Below are 24,103 nucleotides of genomic sequence, written 5' to 3'. Positions count from 1 at the left end.
CTGAAATACTCATTGTTTTAAAATAATATTGCCTGTTCATAGTTTGTTTGGTTGGTCTTTATAGCAGGCAATCTTCAAAGCTTCGGTAAATTGTTCCTTTGCTGAGCACTCCCAGTCTGGAGGATGGAGATTACTTTCAATGCTTTTTTGATCTTTCAAAGTTTCAGTATGCTAAACTGTAAATCTGCTTTTCAGTTTCCAGATGCTCTCAGAATATAAAATTCCTGCATCACAATGGAGAGGTAAATCTAGCTTACAAAGCCCATGAATAATGCAAGCTCTACCCTAATGCTATTTAAAAACATCCTTTAGCAGAGAACAATTTTGACCAACACTCTGATTTAGAGTATAACACCTGAGGATCAAGCATCAGTTACAGTATATAATAAACCTCCAATACACTTCCTCTTTACCTTAGATAGCTCATCAAATATTTAAAAAACAACAATAACCAAAACATGTGACGAATAATCCTATTTCTATTTCACCTGTGGCAACAGTACTGAAAATTGATAGAAATACTTTCATGCAATTGAAGATAATCAAAGCATGACGATCCTTTGTTAGCTGTTTCTCTAAATTGGATGTAGAAATATAAGAGAATTTTGAGAGGATCCAGACAGAAAATGAAGTTTTCAGCCTGACACAGTTACAAGTACAGAGTTCATATTCTCAAAATGAATTAGAAAATTATACATAGGCATATTCCCTAAATCACTACAGTAATTACTGTGACCTAGAACAACTACCTCCATTTTAAAGTATTTTTAGTTGTGAACACTGATCAATTGCAGAGGCTTGGGAGAGAAACTGGGGCAATGCTTCTCCACATTTCTAATGCAATGCAGGTGCTCTTCCAAAGTTCTGGAAGGAAATCTCTGTGTGAGAATGTGTCAGGACAAAAGTCCTAGTTCAGTCTTTGTCCCTAGGGCTTATTATCCTTCTAGCACCTTACAAATCCTTTAGCACTAGTCAACGAACCTCACTCAGTTGTAGGACTGAATTATTGTTAGGCTGTAATCCAGTTTTATAAGTCAAAACACTAAAAGTGATACATCTCTGTGGGTATTTAAACCTCTAATGAAGTACCTGAAATAAATAATTAATGATGATTATGACAACAAATAGCAAACAGCAAAGGTTTTGCATTTTTGGGTGACTATTTTTATCTATATTTAAGAATTTTGCATACATTTTCTCACTGTCTGTTTGATAGTTGCATGCACAATGCATATACTATACTCCAGCTTTTGCATTTTGCTTATTACTAGAATTTAAGGGTTTAAGAGGAACTCTTATAAGATGCTATCTCTTTAAACATAAACTATTTCTTGAAGCTGTTTGTTACTGGTATAATTGAAATGTGTTCATCTAAATTCTTTTTCCTTTTAGCTAGAAAGAAACCAAAAACTTCATTTTCCTATTTGGAAAAAGCGGGTGACATCAACCAGTCAAAGAGATAAAGACTATGAGCTCATGCACTTTATGTTTAACTGACACTGAGTTTACTTTTCTACAATTAATGTGAACACTTAAGCCTAGTGATTTTCTAAGACATGAATGAGCTCTTTAGTAAAAGCCTTCAAGAGTTACAGTTTTTGTTGTTGTTGTTGTTGTTGTTTGCAATTCAACATCCCATTCTATTTTGTTGTTGTTGTTGTTGATACACGATACATTTGCCTACCAAAGGCAGATGTGTTCCTGTCTGTCCTCATGATTCTGTTTAAATCCGTACACAATGAAAAAGTGAAAAACATCTAAAACATGTACAAGGACAGTTACCAAAGAACTAGTGACCCATAGCAATATCTCACACGTAACTCATGCCCATAATCTTATCTTCGTGCTGCATACATAAATAACACTTTGTTATACAGATCAACTTCCTACTCTCGTGGCTTTCTATTGCAGCCTAAAATAGGTTTTCTTCTTCTTTTTACTGTACTACCTTTAATGTTGCAGATATTTTATGTACTTCATGGATGTCACTGAAAAGCTTCCCTCTCACTAAACCATGTATTCAGAGCAAACCCGTTCAGCAAAACAGTCAGATATAAAGCACGATACAAACTACAGGGAATCTAGACTCTGCATATAAGCCATGAAAACCCATAAGACAGACAAAGAAAAATCCTTTTTTTTTTTTTTTAAAGGAGATAAGTGTAATGGATGTAACAGAAATGACACTAATACAGAATGTTACTGATTACTTCTTTGATTAGTAGGAATCAGTATGTCAAACATTGGGAAGTAAAGGTTAAGTTCCCTGTACTTCAAAAGGGATCTTCATGAATCATACCTTCTTGTGTCTTATATATACACAAGAGCATTACATCACACTTCAATTGTCTGCTGTGCCCAACTTTTCATAGCAGGGATTGCAGAAATAAGTACACTGGAAAATCAGGTTAGTAGGAACCTGTCACTCAACAGAAATATTAATAAAGGCAGTGATGATCTCAAAAGAAAACACAGAAGAAGACAAAATAAAAGCAAATAAATGCAGCTAAGTTGAAAAAGTCCAAAATGGTGCAAATAATTGCACACAAAGCTTCATAAAAAATGCAAGACAATTATTAGCAATTTTCTTCAGAGACGAAGGTATAGAATGGCAATCTGCCTTTTCTTGTTGTTTCTACAATGCTCTGGAACCCATCCTCAGCAGTGTATTAACATTTATGCAAGTCCTATTCATTTTTATTTCTGTACTAACATAAACCAAATCCATAATCAAAAGCCATTGAAAAAATATACTGCTGTTGATCCTAAAGTAAACAACAATGTTGGCATGAGATACAAAGCAGGGAAATTGGAAATCAAGTTTTTTGTTAATAAAGATAGAACAACAATGAAATTGCTCGTAAACAAAGAAAGAAATTACTAAGATAATTTAAAGGAAGAGGTCATATATTTATGAAGAAATTAAAATGCACATTCTGAAGTGGCCGGATAAAGTCATGGCTGTGAATCTACAAAAATCTCCCAGTGGACTGGGAGAGTTAAGGGGACATCTGATATCTTCAGATGTAAAAGAGGGGATCTGAATCAAGAGCCTGAAGAAAATAGTTTTAGATAGAAATGGAAAGCTGAAATTTGTGGTAGTAGGCTGAAGGAAATTGCCAGAAGTGGAGAGAGAGACAAGGTTTTACCAAAGATTTTATGTCAGATTTTAATTCATAGAGTTACACTGAAGGATCAGATTAACTAATGCTCAAAGAGATTTAACAAGTCTGAGAAGTAGATGTGACCTGCAAATCTTCACAGAGAACAGTCTGAAATTTTCTAAGAGTATATTTCTGATAGGCATCTGAACAGAGAGTTTTCAAAAGGAAAAAAAAAAAAAACCACAAAACCAATGCTACTAAATAAATACTGGCATCAAAGTGCAATTTTTATCTTCTTAAAACTTCGTATTTCTGTATAAAAGAGGACTTGTGTAACCGATAGGATACGTATGATAAGATCTGCCACAATTTTGGTAATGTATTTTGAAATATGTAATCAATTTTCCAGAGTACTGGGATGTTCTTTTAGCAAGGTATGCTGAAAATGGCCAAAAGATATGACTGTAGTATGTTTATGCTTTTTTCAGGCATTTTTGCCTTTTATCTACAACTCAGAAAAAAGAAACGTTTCACTCGTATATTCCTATCTCATGAATTTCCAAGTAAATGTGGATCATCACATATTATTAAGGAAAGGAAGGTTTTCTTAATGCTTTCTAAGCTTAAAAGATGATATTCAAATGATGAGTTAAAAAATTAAATAATAATAGGTGATTTACAGTCTTCAAGCTGCCTATAGCAATTCCGATGCAATTAAATGGGAAAAAAAAAAAAAGAAAAAAGCGATGAGACATTCACCTCTTTGAAGAATCTGCAGTGGAAGATGCCAGAACTGCTTCAGGCATTGCCAAATATGAGATTAGCAGCATCTGATACCAAAAATGGTCCTCAGCTGTTGAGAACTAAAAAATGGTATGCACGTGACTTTTCCCATTCCCACCAGATAGAACCATGCTTAATCAAATTTGTTTATTTGTTTAAATATTTTTAGTATGCAAGTACATTGAATGGAGAAAAGCTGTTAGCACAGACTGACATGACATCCAGTATACAGTTCTGAGGTAGTGACAGTATCACAAATATTAGTGATGTTTTCAAAGAGTAGAATGAAAAATGTCTATTATTTTTAGTTCTAGTTAAACTTCAGCATTTACATTTCTACCCATTCTTTTATTTATTTCTGTATTTACAAAATTATGATCATTGTCATTAAGCCTTTTAATGCAACCAAATGCTGAAAAGTAATTTTTATGATTGGGAATTTCTTCTAACCGTCTCCAAGTAATGGTTCATTGCACTGAAACAAAAAGTTTTGAAGTAAGAAGAAGTAAAGTAGAAAAAAAAAAAATCTTCAGAGCTCATGACATAATAGAATTCTTGCTTCAGAAAGACCTATTAATCTCACACACATTTTTCACAGGTGATATTACTTATTTCTACGCCCTTCTGAGGCTACAGAAGTTATTCACAAGACGCTCACCAGTCATTATGTATTCTCTTTCCTTGCTCCTTATTCCAACAGAACTCAGCTGAGTCAGAGACCATTTCTGTACCAGCAACAGCATGATACCATCCCAAAATAATACTATCACATAATTCAATTTTCACTGTGGCAGAGTGACTCTGACCCTACATATTAATATAGCACAGTTTTAACATGGTTTGTTGGAGGCCCATAAATTTCCACAGCAACCCAGCCACTACCTCATTTCTAACAGTGTCAAGCGTTCAGAGGTCTGCAGGATTTATTAATGCTTTTCAACTCAGAAACAGAATGTACGGTTTGCAGTGCAAAGGCTTTCAGCTTCCACGAAACAACAGCAGTATCCATGTATCACTCTGCTGTAATTGTTGGAAAAGGCTGATGTTATAAAGATGACTAATGTTTGTTTCTGGGTACACTGAAAGCAGCATCAGACCTAGTTTAAACAAGAGGCTTTAATTATCAATGTGTCCTGCAAACTCCTCTAGTTTCTTGTACAATACAGTGACGCCACATATTAGGGACAAGAAGTCTTTAGGAGTTATTTATTTTCACAGCGTTCACTTCATACTTGTCATCATATCATTGATCACTGCCAAGATAAACCCAAGACAACACTGTAAATTAGGTCTAAAGGCTAGCCATATATTTGACACTGCCAAGCTCTAATTACACAGACGCTACACTGTATTTAAACATACTAAGTTAAGAATAGTTCGTTCCTCTGATTCTTAAGTGACTTTAATGGAAATAATTGCCTTTTAACTTAGGCATTTATGTAATCATTTTCCTTGGAAGAAGAAATATGTCTAGCACCTGAAACACGAATTTCTTTAGAATGTTGAGGGTCAGCTGATTCAAGCCCATAACAAGGATCAGTCATATTTGAGGCATGTTATTGCTCACATTTACTCTACCAAAAGCATATTTTATGAGTTTTGAGAACAGGCAATGCTACGGACTTATTTTGCAGTAAAAATTTAAGCACAGTATTTTTACGATAACCACTCTTATCAATGTTTTTGATGTAGGTATAAAGAAGGAAACTGGAAAATAAGACATTAAACTCTCTACATCACTCTTTAACTAACACTTTCTCCATTTTTAACTCCAGTTACAACCACAACAGACATTTACAGAATGGACCAAGGCTCAGAGCTTAGCATAAACCCTGTTCTGAGGTGGTAATCTTTACTGACTGATCCCTGTAACATATACAAATATATTGGAAATACTAAAGTACCACTTTTTCTTTATAATCAGGAAATTCGTGAGCAGAAAAGACAAAAAAGCCATTAAAAATATGCATGGCGGTGATCATGTATGTGTTTACAAAAAGGTATCTAAATGCAAGATTTACAAGTTATTATGATCTTATACTCTAAATCTTGATATAAAAAAACCTTCAGTAAGTAAGGCTTGGAGTTTTGGCTGCAAATTGCAAAGCTTAGTTGATCCCAATTGAGGGTAACCGATTTCTCTCTCAAATAGATGAGTTTTCCCAGGGTCACTGCCAAATATGACTGATAAAATCTTCTTTTTGGAAAAGAATTGAAAGGCTGACAATCAAGATAAGTCCTACCTTGGCAACTTTAGCTAGAGTAACCTCCAAGCTTGGAAAATGTATTTGCAGACTGCTTCAGAGGAAGAGTTAATATCCTTCTCTCTCTCAGCTCTCTGCGCAGCATTTTCACCATCTATCATAAAAATAAACAAAAAACTAAAAAAAATACTATTGATTCAAAAGGAAAACTTAGCCTCTTGCTGAATTAATCCATATTGTTTGTCTCTTCTTATTTCTATAACTTGTGCAATATATTACTTCCCAATTTTCGGCTCTCTGTGTTAGAAATGTTGATACAAAACAGTTTAGCTAATATATTCCATTATCACTGTTATTTACGTAAATGGATTATTTTTGCATTATTATTTTGCATATGACCATCTAACCATATGAACATACTGTGAATTTTCTTAAATAGCTTACTTTTTTAATAGGGAATGCTTGTAAATCAGAAATAAAGTTCCACCCGCCCCACCACTGGTATATCTATCAGTACTAAAAGGTGGATGCTTGTCCTTTTTACAGTAACTTTCCTGGTTCATTTTTGAAATGAGCAAAAGGTCCAACGTAACCTTAGGTTAGGGCTGTGTTTGTACACAAAGGTATTATGAATTGAGAGCAGAGAATGAAATGTACACAGCAAGAAGGAGAGGCTGCCCAGATTAAATGTTCCACAGACAAAACTGGATAGGATGAAGCAGTAGTTTGAAAATCTCCAGTTAGAAGACAGTGGGAAAGCACTGAAAATACTAATAATGATCAGTAGGAAACAGAATCTGGATTAGAAAATGTAAATAAAATAAAATAAAATCCCGCAGGGGAGCACTACTGGAGAGAAAGCAGCTTGGCAAGAACCTTCAGAAATACAGCTTATGCTGTTATGTAAAACATAAAACATGTAAAATCTCATTCTTGACAAGTCTTTAACCAATGTTCCTAGCAACTTTTTTCCTTCCCAGATTTCAGATTCTGATACAGCTGAAACCTCCACTACTCTGAAATGGGAACTGTTTCATACTGTTTTGTAACACCCTATTCAGTGGGATTTCACAGAATGGTTGAGGCTGGGTCCCTCTGGTCTCACCCCTGCTCCAGATGTGAAAACAGGGCACGGTACCCAGGCCCACACCCAGACAGTTTCTGTAGATCTCCAGGGAGGAGACTCCACTGCCTCTAGGCAACCTGTGCCAGTGCTCCATCAGCTGCATGGCACAGAAGTGCTATCTTGTCTTCAGCGACATTTGAAACTCCCATTCCATCTTTAAGTCTGATTTCTAAAAATATCAAGACAAGTGTGAAAATACTAATGTTAATTCAGCTGCACTTTAGGAGGATAATGCCAAAGGAATTGTAAAAGTCGAAATTATGCTTGCTTTATTGAAAATAATTGACAGGAGAATGGGAAATGATTAAAAGAGCTTAATGGGACAATGGCAGTCAAATCAGTTGAAACAGCTCAAATTTGTAACAGAGTCTGATGGAAAAATGAATAATGCTTTCCACAGAGAGGCAGGGAGTAAGATTCAATTATATATCAGACTGACTGCTCTCAGGAGATGTACAGGGTGACTTTTACTGTGGCAAAATGAGGATCCCCATGGCCCAACTCTGACAGACTCTGACCAGCTCATGAGAAATGAAACCAACACACAAGGGATAGAGTCTATTTGCTCATGCTGCTCTCTGAAAACTCTTCCACTGCTGTAATACAGGGTCAGGAAGTCATCCAGTTTGTCCAAATCATGGAGAACGACAACTGACAGAGGTGATTCACCCACGGTGCTCCTGGCAGGGGGTGGTTGGCCATCCGTAGGGTGAATGTCTGGGAAGCAGCCTCCATGTTCCATCTGTGGGAGCTCTGCAAAACCAATTACCTTTGCTAAGCTGTTTTTCTTTGCTAGACTGTGACCAAGGAAAGATTAAAGGTTGCAGAAGAAGCCAAGAGGTGATTTTCCTACGAATTAATTGCCTAGCAAGGTAGATTTCTTCATAGCTATTAAAGTGGTCAGCCACTGTGACACAGCAGTCTGCCTAAGGAAAAGGCTTAAGCCAAAGATGTCTTTCAATTACTATACATGTGCTAAAAACAACAACAAAAATAGACCAACAAAAACACTCCTCTCCTCTCTTAAAAGAAAACAACAAATAAAACAAAAAAAGCTTCCAAAAGGCACTTAAAAGGATTCATTTTCAGAATGCAATTTTGTAAATAGTAAAATTTGTGCATCATTTGAAAAGGAGTCTGAAAATCCTTTGACATTCAATTTATTTTTCTCCTCTCAAAAAGGTGCTTCATTATTAATAGGAACTATTAAGCTAACAATAGCAATCGGAAATTTTCCTCTGTAAAAAACAGGCAGGTGGAAGCTGACCTTTACATATCTTTGAAAAATAGTAATTTATTAATATTATTTGAAGATTATTATTTTGCAGATAGCAATAAGGACTTAGTCTGCATTTCTTGTTTGTTCTGAACTTCCAGTGACTTCAACAAAGAATATTATCATCAAGGGTTCTTCACAGAAAAATGAGAATGGGCAAAAATAGAAGACAGATATCAAGTTTGAATACATACTGTAAAACTTTACAACTATACTTCTTTTAGAAATATATTTTGCACGCAATACCTATTCAGATAACAAACAAACAGAAATTCCGCTTATGGTTTACTGCATTAATTTGAACATAAGAGCTAAAATGCCTCAGTATGTATTAGCCTTATTTAAAATAATACTGTAGAAGGCATAATGGCAGCTAGGTTTTTTAACTCAAAGTTCATTTGAATTACACTGTAAATATTATTCCTAAAAGTCTGGGCTGTCTGAAATGTGCTTTGGTACAAAAATCTTAGAATCCTTCAAGTTGGAAGGAACTAGTCCAACTCCCCTGCAATGAACAGGGACACCACAGCTAGATCAGGTTGCCCATGGCCTGATCCAGTATCGCCTTCGAAGTCTCCAGGGACAGGGCATCCACCACATTACTTGGTAACCTGCTCTAGTTCACTCACTAGAAAAGACATTTTCCTTTTATCCAATCTTAATCTCAACTTTTTTCCCCTTGTCGTATCACACCAGACCATGCTCAAGAGTCTGTCTTCTTTCTTACAGCCGCTCTGTAGATACAAAAAGGCCACTATCAGGTCACCACGGAACCTTCTCTTGTCCGGGATGAACAGCCCCAGCTCTCTCACCTTGTCCTCATAGGAGAGGTATTCCGTCCCTTGCAACATTTTTGTGGCCATCCTCTGGATGCACTCCAACAGGTCCATGTCTGTCCTGTACTGAGGACTCCACATCTGGAAGCAGTGCTCCAGGGAAGGCCTCATCAGCTCAGACTAGAGGGGCAGGATCACCTCCCTCACCTAGCTGGCCACATTTCTTTTGATGCAGCCCAGAGTATAGCTGACTTTCTGTGTCACGAGGGCACATCACTGGCTCTTGTCCAGCTTGCCATCCACCAGTACCCCGAAGTTTTTTTTGGCAGGACTATGCTCAATCCTTTCATTCCCAGCTTGTATTGGTAGTGGATGTTGCCTTGACCCAGGTGCAAGATATTGCACTTGGATTTGCTGAATCTCATGAAGTTCATCTAGGCCAACTTCTCAGGCCTGTCTAGGTCCCTCTGGATGGCATACTGTCCCTCAGGTTTGCTGACCACACCTCACAGCTTGGTGTCATCAGCCAGCATTGCAATATAGCAGTCAGAGTTGATGATTTGTCTGGATACCAGGAAATCCAGAAGGATCACCCCTTTCCTATCCCGAAAGACAGTGCACATCCCTTTACCTGTGTCTTGAACTTTTTCTTCATTGGGAATTTACATGGTGCCACTTCATAAACTGCCATTTTGACTCTGGCTCATAGCAGTCATACATTTCACCACTGCTGAAATGTACCACCCACTGCTTCACTGTGCTCATATCCACTGTTTGGTCTCCGTAAAAGGAGACCATTGATGAATGCCACTGGGTGCTAGTTTTTCCACATGGAGGAATTCAATGACACACCTCTGCTTCATATACACTTCCATGTCAGACTGTCCCTCTATCATATGACAACAAAATTTAACAGAATATTGGCAGAAAGGTTCAGCTACTAATGCCATACCACCAACATTTGCTTCTGACAGTGTATAGCTATAGGAAAGTAAGGCAGTGCTTTGCACTACATAATGCTTAAAAAAAAACAAACACAAAAGCCTAATATTGGGACAAATTGTACATCTTCAGTTAACTTTGATAGTAACCTCTATTCTTCAAATAATTGAACTAGTTTAATTCTAGAAGGTTATTAAGTTGTTTTTTTTTTCCTCCTTTTTATATGATACTTTCCCATTAGAGTCCCAAATGATGTTTGTGGGCTAATATTTTGTTGGTGATGTTATCTCCTTTCTAGCTAAAATTTACAATACTTAGATAATTCATACTCAAGGATGCTTTTCTGATTCTTTATTACAACTTACAACAACACTATAAAGCACTAATGAAGGGTTCTGCAAGCAATACTGAGATTGTTTTGACTTAACTACATTTGTCTTTAGCCTCCAGCTTTTAAAATAGATTGATATTGTGCATATGTATGGGACTGTTATGTGATGTCTTTGGCACACATGTTCTTACTGTCTTGCTTTTCTTGTTTAAGGCCAGTATACTTTCATTTTGTCCCACACCTACTTCATTATCCAATACCTTATCATACAGATTTTATCATCTTGAAGAATCACTTCAATTAATTTCAGTCCAACCTTCTCATGAATATCACCCTTCTAGGCAACAAACATGTGAGTTCATTTTTTCTGTTTATTAATATCCTACTGTTTTTAAGAAGATAAGGAAACAAATTAAATACATATTTGCATTGAAAAATGTGGCTACTTATTGATTAAATTAAAACACTACTATCATGACATTGTGAAATGTAGGGTGTTTTTTTAGTCCCAGTAAAATAAATTTAAACAGTATATAGCTGTACATAGAAGACAAGAAAAAAGGTGTCACTAAGAAGCTCAGAGGCTGGCCCTGTCCTCCTCAACTGACAAAGATGGCTTTTCTGAGAACTGCTGGGTGACAGCTGTGGTGATCAAAGAAAAAAGTACCTAAGCTTTCAATTCTAATTTTACAACAGCCCATTCAGAGTTACTGACTATCTTCTATGCTGCTGCTGAATGAGCAATATCTGACTGGTGTAAAATACACGAAGAAATAACAGACATTAAATGGAATATAACTATTGAAGATTTATCATCAGTTGGCCTTCCACAAAACAAGCTACAGCAGTTGATATCTACCTGCAATTGTGATCACATTCTGATATTTTTAGGGAGTTAAATTTGCAACTAAAATAAGAAGTTATCTCCAGAAATCAATAGTTTCTTAGAAAATCCCAACATCTATAGAAAGAACAGAACCATAGTGGCACAGAAAGTAAATATGCAGTATATTTCCATTCTTCATTAGTCATATTCCATGCCACCCTGACTCTAATAAAATATTTACATTATTCAGGCAGGTGAGGGACATGAAATTTAAAGATGTGGTAATTCAAGGAGGATAAGTGATTTTCCTAAAGCATACTAGCCAAGAGCTTGTATTAATAGTCATGAAGCTACTATAAATTACTGAGGTGAGTTTTCCATTGTTATCATAAAGCTTGCTTGAAATGGAACATTTAACTGGAAAAAAAAAAGCCACATGAGAGGAATCACACACAGCTGCAAGAAAAATTAGAGTGTGATTCAAGTCTACATAGACATGAAATAGAAGCACTGCAGAAATGCAACTCATGTTTTACTCTTAAGTCTCAAACAACTCTCCTGTGAACTATTTATGATGTCTAGAGGACAAATCTACATTATAGAGATACACTTAGGTCAGGAACATAAACATTTCAAGTGCATGCTCTTAATTTCTTCCTCTATTTCCCACTATTTTTGCAAGTTTGTGGAACATAAAGAATTAAAGTTAAAATATTAATCAAATCTTAAGCAAATATTAAATAAGTGAAACAGAAAACTGATGAAACAACTATATTCTGTCAATACTCATTCTGGATTTCTGAACTTTAGTTGTGTGAAGAGTTGCCATTTTAACTCCACAACCACTGGAGAAAAATAACACCCAATTTCTCATGAACTTATTCGTCCCTCCCCCTTTTTCACAACGAGCCAGAAAGACCTGCAGAAAAAATCTTCTCTCTCTCTATATATTTTTTTAAGAACGAAGGTTGCGACACAGAGAAATATTTCAAGAAGACTACAACTGAAAAGAAACAGTAGAGAATGTGAATGATATTGCTTACAATATCCAAGTTGAGACGGTGCTTATTTTTCATTCATATTTAGAATTACATTATCTTAGGTATTCTGAAATACATTATAAAGCTCAAAAAATGTTCTAACTTAGGAATTCAATTATAATCGGATTAAAGTACTAAAACTATAGTTAGGTATGGTTTTCACTCAGAAACATGCAACTGCAGTACAGAAATACTACACTGCGAATCACTTGGTGTTAAATAACACTTCTTACTGCCTGCAGGGTAAGACTTGTATTTATTGAAGTAAGAATGAGAGAGATTATTTAAAAAATAAAGCTATAAATACTCTTTTCTCAGTGTTGAATAGTTTTATGCAGTTTCCAGGCAGCTTCCGGACCATCTAAGTCCACTATGTCCTGCTTTAGTCCAGCAGAACACCGATCAATTAAGTACCTGGGCATGCTTTAGTTCTGCCGGGATTCATGACACTGAAGAGACTGATTATGTTTACAACTATTTAGAAGTTATAAAACCATCAAGAAATGAAAAGACTTTATGCTGAGGATAAATGGCATGCAAAAAAGCACTAACGCCTTAACCACATTTTCAAAGGTTAGCAAGTAAACTAGGTCACACAGACCAAAACCCAGTCATGAATAAAGGTGGCTTGATTTTCAGAGAAGTTTCTTCTGAAATCTGCCACAATTCTTCTAGTTCAACACTACATCGAAAATTATTCCATTACAGTGCCTCTGGGCCTGCCAGGTAAGACCCAGGTAAGAGGCAGAAAATCTCCACCTGTCTTTGCATCTGGTGGCATACAAAGGTCAGTTCATTTACCTCTTTCTATACTCAGCTGAGTAGAACCTGAGTCTCCAAGGAGCAGTTGTCCTGCTATTGTCTATTCAGGCAAGAATGGCATTGAATCTCCTCCTCCCATCAGATGCTGCTGATTAGGAATATTCTGAAGAGTAAAGAAAAGGTGAGCTGCCATAAATATTGACCTGCTGCTACTTCTAAGCAGCAGAGAATTATAAATGAGACTGCAGCCCCCAGACCTACCTGCATTCTCACCATCTGCTTCCCAATCTGTACAAACAGAAGCAAACCCTGAACTGTATGGCCTTTGGGCAGACACTCTCCAGCTTTTTTAAATAATAACCAATGGAATAGATGTGACTACAGCCTCCATTTACACAAATAATGTGTAATTGCACAAATCAGTAAATTTCATAAAAGCAAAAAACTGGTACTAAGAATTTTATTTAATTATGACTTTTTAGACACTTCTATTCAAGCATTCATGAGATACTTGTTTAACCTAGCACAGATGAAAGAGATCTGAATAAAACCTTGGAATAACACTATTTTCAGAAATTTCATCTCCATTTGGAAAAAAAGCTAGAACCACAAATCCATGGTAATATATGGGTACACAGTGAAGCATCCGTTTATTGGTAGTATTTTTATGAAAACAACCTACACTTTTGTGTTGACTGTTATATTTGAAATGTGCAATTTTTGCATAATATTCAGAGAGAGGATAAAGTGGTGGACATGTTCCATCTCTGAAGAAATCAGCTGGAATTTTATGTAGTTCAGTGCATTAGATTTGTTCATCTGAGAAAAAAAAAAAGCGTGCAGAAAAGTTTGTCTGAAGTATCTGATGATCAGGGGCTGAATACAATCCCAAAACAATTATTCTGAGCTAATTGATTGGGCTCAGTTTAGTGATTCCAGTAATGAGAATGAAAAATTGCCTAGAGGAGGGAGAAATAACTGAAAACAAGATCTTCTTTTTTTTCCCCCAGCAATATAAATTATATTATTAATTACTGACATATAAGAGAAACAAGTATTTACATTGTGTCATTATTGAAATAAAACAAGGAAGATCCCATCCTTGTCGATTTTATGACTCCAAAAGTCTATCTGCAACATCAAATTATATAATATTCTCCATTAACTTACTGTTTATTATTTATACTGCAAGATTAAATTAGAATGGAATATATTTCCTATATTTCTTTGGGAAAAGAGAATCCTATAGAAATTCTCCACAATTTAATATCAGAATAAGAAGAATAATATATTGTGCTGAAATTAAAAATCCATGTACCTTACAGATGTGTTGTATTAAAAGTACATGATGAGTGAGAGATGAAGAAATAGGGCTTGTAGTTTGAAATATTTAAAAGGAAATAAAAGGCAAAAAATACTTATTGCTGTTATTTGCAATTTATGAAATTCTGCAAACCTGTCTACTTTCATTTATTACACCATAAAACGAAAACATTCTAAAGTTATTTGCCATATATATTTCACTACGTATGTGATATGTATGTGTGACATGTACTATATATCTCACAAAGGAATCCATTACTCTATATAAACATCTAAGTATAAATAAATACATATTATTTGTAATAAATAAGTTTTTTGTTTCTTTTTTTAATGCTTAGAAAGAATAGGCAACATGAAACACAGCTGAAGAAAAAATAAAGGCGTTCAACAGGAGATGCTTACCATACTAAAGTAAAAATCTTACAGTAATTTATATTGGATCTACTTTTTATTAGAATCTGAGATATGACTACCTGCTTTCTCAACAACAAAATAGAAGTCATTAGTGGTAAAGAATAAAGTGGGTTATTGGTTAATGTCAGCACTTTTCTGGTTGGATTCAGAAGTCCTTGTGTATAAAAGATCTCAAACAATTGAAGCTATTTGTAGCTATCACCACAATCAAATTTCTAATTTGGGCTCCAAGTTTTTAGAGTGTGATTACAAGAGATCTGCAGACATACGTCTCATATGGCCTCACTACTTCAGCAGCTGAAGCATCTTCTAATCTACTTATGCTCATAACAGTTTGTGAGGTAACTAGTATAATTTCCACCATTTTCTAGACCCTAAGGTCACAAAGGAAGGGAATCATAATGAGAGTTCCCAAATGCCAAACCAGCTTTCTAACAATTTAGTGTCAATTCTTCTAATTATGTAACTGAAGTTGCTGATAAGTGGTACCCATGTGACAGAAAAATGAAACATGTTATAAACAAGCCAAACTATTTAAGAAATACAGGGAAAAGCTGAATGTAGGTTATCTAAGGATAATGATCACTCCTGCTCTTGTGAAAAACAACAAAAAACAATGGAACACGACTGTAGATGTTTCAGTGCAAACAGTACCCCTGCCCAGTCACTTGCTGAAAGATTCAATGACATTTCTCTTCAAGTGCAATATATTCTTCTGTTGTTATCTGAAGGAAGGGTTCTTGTTACTGCTTCAAAAAAATAACCTTGCAATACATAGACCAATCTACTACATTTGTAGATGATGATGTGCTGAATCTAGAAATTCATCTTCTACTGAGAAACAAAGATATCTAAAAAATTTGCAATACAGAGAAAAGGAAAGAATTCAAAATGCTAGTACATGGGTTAAATATTATAGCTTTATTTTGCAGATACAGACAGGATGAACCAGCATTTTTGACACTGTGGATGTCTGCAGTCACCAGTTAGTGATGAGCCCCCCCATTAGATCACAGGGAAATACTATTTTTTTAGGCACAAAATGCTGCATTTCCTCTTCTTACACAGAAGTACATGCTTTAATGTAATATGTATGACTGTTTACTTTGCTAATTATTCTTTTCTGCAAGCGGGGCAGAGAGTTGCCCTCTCCTTGCCTTGCAACTTCTTTGCTTGGCAATAGATCACTGAGTAAACTAGACCTTATTATTCCCTTCTCAACCACTGCTTCTCTCCTGTAATTCCTCTCTCCCACTCCAAACCCAGCAGCTTTATCAGCAAGGAACAAAATATCTTTGGGAGCAACACAAAAGTCAACTGCTGCACTTCATCTTGATTTGAGTCATTTCAGCGAACTTTGATCCATATCCCTCCTTCATACTTTGAAGAGCCCTGCTGTCTGAACAATGCCTTGTTTAATTTAGTATCATTCTCTGCTTATATGCTTAGTGGGAGGCTGAAAATAAAATGCTCCAGGACATGGACAGATGTCTCTCAGAAATATTCAAGGTCAGTTTATTTAAATAAACATCTGAAAATCAGATACTGCACATATGGAATCCATCCATCCATTTAAAAGCAAGTATAAAATATTCAATCTGTCCAACAGCCTGCTATTTTAATATGGAAATATAAACTATTTAGTAATAAAATATATAGGAAAATAATAATTTGATCAATAAAGACACACACACACAGAGATATATATATATATATAAAATAAAAAAAATACTATCTAAGAACTTGTCTGACTTTTCATTATATACTTGATTCTTTGGGATACCATAGCTTTTTAAAGTTACTTAATGCCAAAATTTGATACACAAAGTCTTAATTTTATCTTATTTCTCTCTTCAACCAATGTACACAGATATATATAAATATACAATCAATCTACTGACATGGTAGTTCAAAACATTCATAGACTACAGCCTTTAGAAGGGCATATTACCTTTCTATAACTCAAAGAGCCTGGTATGTGCTTGTTCATGCTGCTACAGTAGCACGAACAAGTTATACAGCATGAGAGTCCAGCTGATATGGCAAATTCAGCTTTATAACTGCTTTTACAATTCTTCTCAAAGACAATTCCGTGAGAATATTTATTATGAGCTAAAATGCATAATGAACAGTAAAATTATAGCATAATTGCTTGAAATTATGTTATCATTTTCTCATTACGTGGAACAGATTCAACTGCTTTGTAGACCTTGATGCTTCATTGAGATCTGCACATAACCCAGAGATATAAATACCTAAAAATTTAATTGCGTATCAATGTTTTCACTGATATCCAAGATGAAAAAATTCTGGTTGAAAATTGTGTCAAAGATGGAGAAGATAATTTAAGATTTCAAGAGACCAAAGGCAAGTATATTATTCCTACATTAAAGCACAATTATAGATATATATTTTTTTTCATTCAGTCATTCTATCATTGCACATATTTAATCTGGTTCTTTAATGCCACATTAGACGATCATTATTTATGCCTGCAAACATCACATTCTAAAGTAAAGCCTTCCAGATTCTCAGCCCCAAAGTACATTAGCAATGCTTTTCTCTCCTCACCTTGATTCAGCTGACTGCGTGTAGTTACGTTTCAGAAGCGTACATTGTCATAGCAAATCTCTGTCATCATAAAATGAATGACTTTATGTGGAGCTATGTTTTAAAACCAGCCTGAAGCAATGGCAACATGCAGAGAGAAAATGAGTAACAGGGTATTCTGTATGGCATTCACTATTAGATGCAGTCTTTGCTACACATACTAAATATATTTTACTTGCCCCTCTTTGAGGCGTTTGTCTCTATGTTCTGGGAGAAAATACCTTCTTCTCTTTCCACTGATGCACATTTTTTAGCCAGCAGTCATTCTTAAAGCTATTATGATCTATTATGATCGAATACTGAGTGTTTTCTGGGCATTCTTTTCTTCATCTTCTGATTTCCTTTGTTGGTAAAGAATCTATTTGTTTTAGTAACTTGTAACAGTGAGATGAAGGCGGGTGACAATTCATGCATATAGTACACTCTGATAAGCCCTAGTCCTTTGCTTTTCTTCTCCAGGCGTTAATTATATTCCAATTGTTTCTCAAATGTGTTTGCATTCAACACAGGTATTCAGAATCTATGTGAACAATGATAGTAAAATGGTCCTGAGAAAGAGGCCTGATCAAGTCTGGAGGAAAAGGTGGTAAAAACCCACACATCTCCTGAATGACCTTAAGATGAATACCCAGCATTCCTTGAAAGAAAATTCAGAAGATGCTCCAAAGTAATCAGGTCTTTGCAGAGAGGAATACAAAGAGAAACTGCCCTAACTGCCCTAACTGCTTGAAAATAGTCAGTCCCTCAGGCTAAAGTGAGTGTCACTAAGAAAATCTTCTTGCAGAAAAATCAAGGCTGGGAACTCAAAAGGAGGACCCAGTAATTGAGAGGAATGGCCCTCCCAAAGTAGGGTGGCCAACAGGTGTCTTCCCTAAGACAGAATGAAGATGTACTGTGTGATCCTGAGCCAGACAGTATTTCTAGAACAGTGTGTGAGTGCACACCAAACAGATACACTTTATCTACAGTCAAAAGAAATTGTAATACCTGATCCTTCCAGAAACACACATGTGAAGGTTACATAAGTTGTACTTAGAGAGGACTGTTTACACCATGTATTTTTTGACTCTCTTAAAGCAAACCTTCCCATTTTTCATATGGTCAGTATCCAAACTTTGAACTGATCAGAATTTTGGATATTAATTTCACTGGAGAAGCTCATGCTCCAATTGTCATCCTCACTCAGATTTAGTAAAGAAGTCCTTGGGAAGTAGCTGATGAGAAAATCTCTAAAAGAAAAGGTCCCCCTTAAAACTTCTATTTCAGTTGTCCCATTTCACTTGTAGTTTGGTAAAAACAAATCTATAGGCTGATGAATGACTTCCCTGTTTTTTCACAGGAAAAGGATGATTTTGCTCCTCTTCATTTATCAAATGAATTATATTTGTACATCTTACTATTGGTCTATGTAGGAAAGCTAGTAAAACAAACAAAACAAACAAACAAAGTAAAACAAAACCCTCAGTTTCAATACAATTATGTTAAGATTATTTTTTTTTACAATATAAGAACATGACAGCCTCGGTTAAGATGATACTTCCCAAATGCAATCATGTTTCCCAGTCTAGGAAAACCTAGTTTTTGAGGCAAACTGAAGAGAAAATAGAACATCTTCAACTACCCTGAGTAAGATGTAAGTTTGTTACAAGGTTCAGTAAGTTTCAGCCTGCCCTGCACAGCCACCAGTTCATGGAAGATTTAAATTCAGATAATTTTTATCAGTCACATCTAAACAAAGTTATTTCACATGGAAACTCACTTTCTTTTTTGAGTCCTTTTTCATAGAAAAGCACAAAGGAATGGAGAATCATATGTCAGCAGTATATCTTTCCCCATATCGTTCATTTACTACAAGGGGAGAGTAATGCTGAACTTGAGGCAATATTTTAAACCTTCCTGTTTTTGCTAAACTGTAAGGGTAGCTTACAACATGTTAACACAGATGGTTGCAGACAGACCTAAGCTTATCCTCCCTGTGCTTTTAGGTATTTGAGTCCAGAACAGATAGAAAAGAGGACACATTTCAGCATGTTAGTGTGACAGAACAAATCAGCTCAAATGCACTGACACGACTTCTGGACTTCTGCCTATCTGACATAGAAAGAAAAATTGGTCTTTCTGTACCTTTCCATATAAAAGATAGACAACCAGCCTTACTTAAAGAATGTATCTCCCTCTCCTATTTCCAGATTCTACCCACAGCAACAATCTTCAGTTTACTCTCAAAACTGACTTTACAGCCAAGTATGTTCCCTGATAACTGTAAGTGAATTGCTCTTCTTATTGCATCACCAAAACTGAGTCTCAAGTAGTTCTACCAAGCCTTCATTCACTTGAAAGATGTATAAAGCTGCTGGCCATTCACACATCAAACATATACCTGAATAAGCACTCAAAAGATAACAGCAAGCTCTGAAAACAGAACTCAGTGGAAACAAAAGAGTGGGAATAGTAGGGTGTGAAATAGATTACAACGTTGGTTGGTTATGTTCACAAAACATTTCTATATGATGTGTTATACTTAAAAATATAATGAATGTATAGTGAAGGAGGAAGCACAAAGTTTGTCCCATTAATGGCTTTGTTTACACAGCCCTTTGACACATATAACATTGCTAATAGTATTTATACAGTTTCCCAAATTGCTACCACATGACAAATATTCTCTGCACGCAAATATAAATAAAACGAATTCTTCATTTTTACAGACTCTCCCCTCCAAGCTTCTGGAAGATTCATTCCCTCTGTATCTGGTGCACTGATCCTCTGTTCCACTTATGAACTCCTTCCTGTGTGCCCCTTACAGCTGAATAACAAAGCAAAAACTCTCCCAGCAGCAAAAGCTTCAGGCAAGGAAGATGGAGGGAAGATATTGATCAGCATCAAACCTCTTTCAAACAGAAAGGAGAGGAAAAGGAGATTTTCACTCTCACAGTAAAAGTGGTATTAATTCAATTCAGTGCTTATAACTGAAGGAGATTGCTGGCACCAGTGAAATCAGCTTCTCTCTCATTCTGGTCTACCTTTTCTGATTATTGGAAAGTAGAAGAGGGATGAAGTAGCAGAACATGGTCCCTAGATAAGAATATAGGATCAAGTCAGATACCCTGCCCTGTGAAACACTGAATACTGTAATAAAACTGTGCGGATTGCCTGGATTCATCTAACGCTCCCATGGAGGAGTTTGGGCAGTCAAGCTCTTGTTCACCATAGCCCCTTTCACTGTGTAAAGCAAAGAGGGTGGCTACAGGGTCTGCTACAGCACACTGAGTGACAGCTGAAAACACTTTTGCAGGAGAGATATCTGAGGAAGAATCATAGTAGGTAAAATATTTCCCATTGTTGAATTGAAGAAGAGTTTTTTTTCCATGAGCATAGTACTATTTTATCTTTTTTTTTTTTTTTAATATAAATCTGAAAGTGCTTACATAGAAAAAAACAGTAGTTTGTATCACGCTGTAAATAACTATAAAAATAAACAATAAACAAGCTGCTGCAGTTTCCTACTCTGCTGGCAGAAACTTGCATAAAACATCATCACAGCCTCAGTAAAATCTGTGGAGCATTAACATATTAGCAACTAAAGATTTGTCATTTATCTGTATTCTGTGCCCTTTATTGGCAAACACTGGGACTCTCTATCAGTGATATCTTTGATATAAGTCAATATATCTGAGTTATTAAGACAAGTACATTAAGATATTGGAAAGCCTACCTACAGAAGATTTGTTTCAGCCTCTATGGAGTAGATGGGGAGAGCTCAATGCCCATTCTGGTTTCAAGATCAACCTTGACCATTCAGTCATCTTTGTACGCCAACAGCAAGCCTGGCCTTTCAGCGTGGAAACAACAAGCCACTTGTTCTGACCACCTTATAGACAATCCTTTGTCATCTGGGGCAGAATTCTTGTTTAATGGTAATGCAGCACCCCAGCATGGAAGAGTTAAATAAATTATATCAGCCTTAGGGGTACTAGAAATCCTCTGAGACAATGGAGCTATTCACACTGAAGATGTTCTTAATATACCAACAATAGTTTGTAGGTTTATTTTTACATTTAGAAGTTTGTTTTATGATACTAGGTACATTTGAATGAAATTACTATATTATCATGTAAGGAAAAATGTAGCTAATGGCCATACTAGCAGAGAAAGTTAGACTTCAGTTGATATTCAGTTCAACTTCCACTTATGTGAAAATCACTATAATGTTTAATGGTTTTCTGGTGGTGGTTTTGTTTTATTTTTTTTGAAAGGTGATATAGTTGAAATTACATGTAGCATTTTCCAGATTTAATGATAATATAATTCTGTGAAAAGTTAAGAAGGGGATGTCTGCTAAAAAAAGTGCATTATAATTATCTGTCTATAAATTATGTTACCACACACAATGAAGTAGAAGTTAACAGATAAGAGGAATTTTTAGGTGCTAAAAATGCTACACACCAAGAGCATGAAGAAATAAAAACTGTGCATCATGAAAAAAATTCAAAAAGAATTCAAAAAATACCTTAATTCCATAACAAATGCATTATATAGAAATATAGCAACTGTTATATATTCTCTCCACATATGCTTTTAAGGATGATTTATTTCAATAGTTCAATAACTATAAAAGTGCTGTGTTAAAGATTTCATGTTTTATCAGCACACCAAACAATTTTATGAGGTGATGATGTGAATCTGCATCCATCAAAGATCCTTTTTCATGATGAAAACTTAATGTTTCAGAAAACTGGAGTGCTCTCCTTGGCTACCTTTTTCTGACTGGAAAGCAATTGCACAGCAAAAAGGATTGGTTTTTGTTCACATGTACTAACAAACTGAGAAAAGCAAGTATTTTCCAAGGAAATGTTTTAGTGAGTGAACGGTTTCTGTTTACTACAGCAGTACCCATTAAGAAATTTTGTTCAAAAGTTCACAAAATCTCATTAACAACTAAGCTGAAACAGCCTATTTCAATAAAACAGGTATCAAAAACCACACAATTTGTATAGAGATAAAATTCCTATTAAAATTATTGTGAAGTCCTCCTTCAGAGTAGATGAAATGATATGATCCATACAGTAGGGAGCAGACAGGAATCTGAGCAAACAAACAGGAATTTAAAAACATATCTTAATCATATGTATATGTGTATATACATACAGAATTGGCATATATGCTTTACATTTTTGGGGAAGGTATAAGGCAGATTTGTTCCTAAAGCTGTACCTATATTGCTTATCCTGTAATAATGGTGTTTTGCATTTATCTATGAAACTGATCTAAAACACAGAGTCAGATCAAACCTCTAAATGCATAAATCAGAAAAACAGTGTTATAAACATGAACATGAACTAAGCTAAGATTCACTTAATGCACCAAGTTGTCTAGCAGTGAACAGCTTTCAAAGCAACTGACAGATAAATGCTACGTTCTCTGCTTTCATCCTTTTTAATTCTGTGTAAAATTACAACCTGATGCTAGCATCTAACTAGCATCCACTCCTGTTTTACAATAACAAAGTAAAAGCAGCAGGAACAATATTAGATTTTTAGTCTGACTGCTATTTTCTCTTTCCAAGCATTTTCATTTCACAGCTTTTATACCTGATGCTCTCTAAGTCTATTTTAGCTGATCAGACACCACACCTAGAAACAGCACAAACTGCGAGTGACCACTTTACCTTCAGAAAAATCAATCAGTCCCAGCAAATGAAGCAGCTTCAGAGATGCAAATATAATCACAACAATACCCACTGTTTGCAGTCCCTCCGACTCCCACTCTAGAGTCAACATTCTTCCAACAGGCAAATCATTCCAGTTGTCAGACCAGCTTGCGATCAGAGGGAAACAAGAGGATTTTACCAATAGTTTGCTTTGAAGAAAGTTGCAGCAGTGCCAAGCGACGCTGCGCTGGGCTGTGGCAGTTCACCAGCCACCCTAGCTGAGACGGAACTATCAGCTAAAGCCCCACATCTCTTGTTTCTTTAAGTACTGGATTTCATCAGAGGTGAGTCAATTTGAGAGGCTGAGGTGGACCACTAACCCCCGGGCATGGCATGGTATTCAGCAAGCAGCCTTACTTCAGAGCTGCTGGAGGAACATCTGTGCCAGAAGTGCAGACTTTGCTGTGCCGGTGCCAAGAAGAAACGTTCCCTGAGAACTTGCACGAGGGAGCTCACTGCTGTCAGCTCTCTGTGCTCCACTGCTTCCGGACCCAGGCTTTGCAATTCTCTCTGAGCTTTGCAGTCCTTCCCCAGCTTATTTTAGCACAAGTTTGGTTAAATGTGACAGATGAGAGTTTACTAGAGACAGACATCTCACACATGCTGAATGCTGCATGTCAGAAAATCCCTGCCATCTGCATCAAAAGATGTAATGTGCAGGGAAGCACTGTCCCCACTGTCTTATGCATCGCCAGTATTTAATTAGAATCTTTAGTGGAAATAAGATTGAAAATTAAAGAAATGCACGTCAGCACAATCAGTGCCCAGAGATAGCAAAATATAGTGATGTCAAGGAGACATGTACTGCCCAAATCCCCATTCTGCAGCCAGGGAGAATGTTTTATTTATTGATTGAGGAACAAAACAGCGCTTTTC

The 24,103-nt window shown here is 35.9% G+C and overlaps 1 protein-coding gene across 6 annotated transcripts in view; it reads right to left on the bottom strand.

The window, feature by feature from the left end:
• Positions 1-24,103, bottom strand: part of KCNIP4 (potassium voltage-gated channel interacting protein 4) — a 381,941-nt gene that overhangs the window by 66,623 nt on the left and 291,215 nt on the right. Inside the window, exon 1 of one of the 6 annotated variants that reach the window (XM_090139607.1) lies at positions 23,186-23,571. The exons of the other annotated variants lie outside the window; for them this stretch is intronic. Coding sequence (XP_089995733.1) covers positions 23,186-23,297 — 112 coding nt within the window. The 5' untranslated portion in view covers positions 23,298-23,571. Of the gene's footprint in view, positions 1-23,185; positions 23,572-24,103 lie in introns of those variants that run through there. 6 annotated transcript variants of the gene reach the window in all.

This window comes from Phasianus colchicus, chromosome 4 (genome assembly GCF_987193195.1).
Source record: "Phasianus colchicus chromosome 4, bPhaCol1.hap1.1, whole genome shotgun sequence".
Lineage (NCBI taxonomy): Eukaryota > Metazoa > Chordata > Aves > Galliformes > Phasianidae > Phasianus > Phasianus colchicus.
The sequence above is the reverse complement of the archived record's forward strand: the minus strand, read 5'-3'. Positions and strand labels throughout refer to the sequence as shown.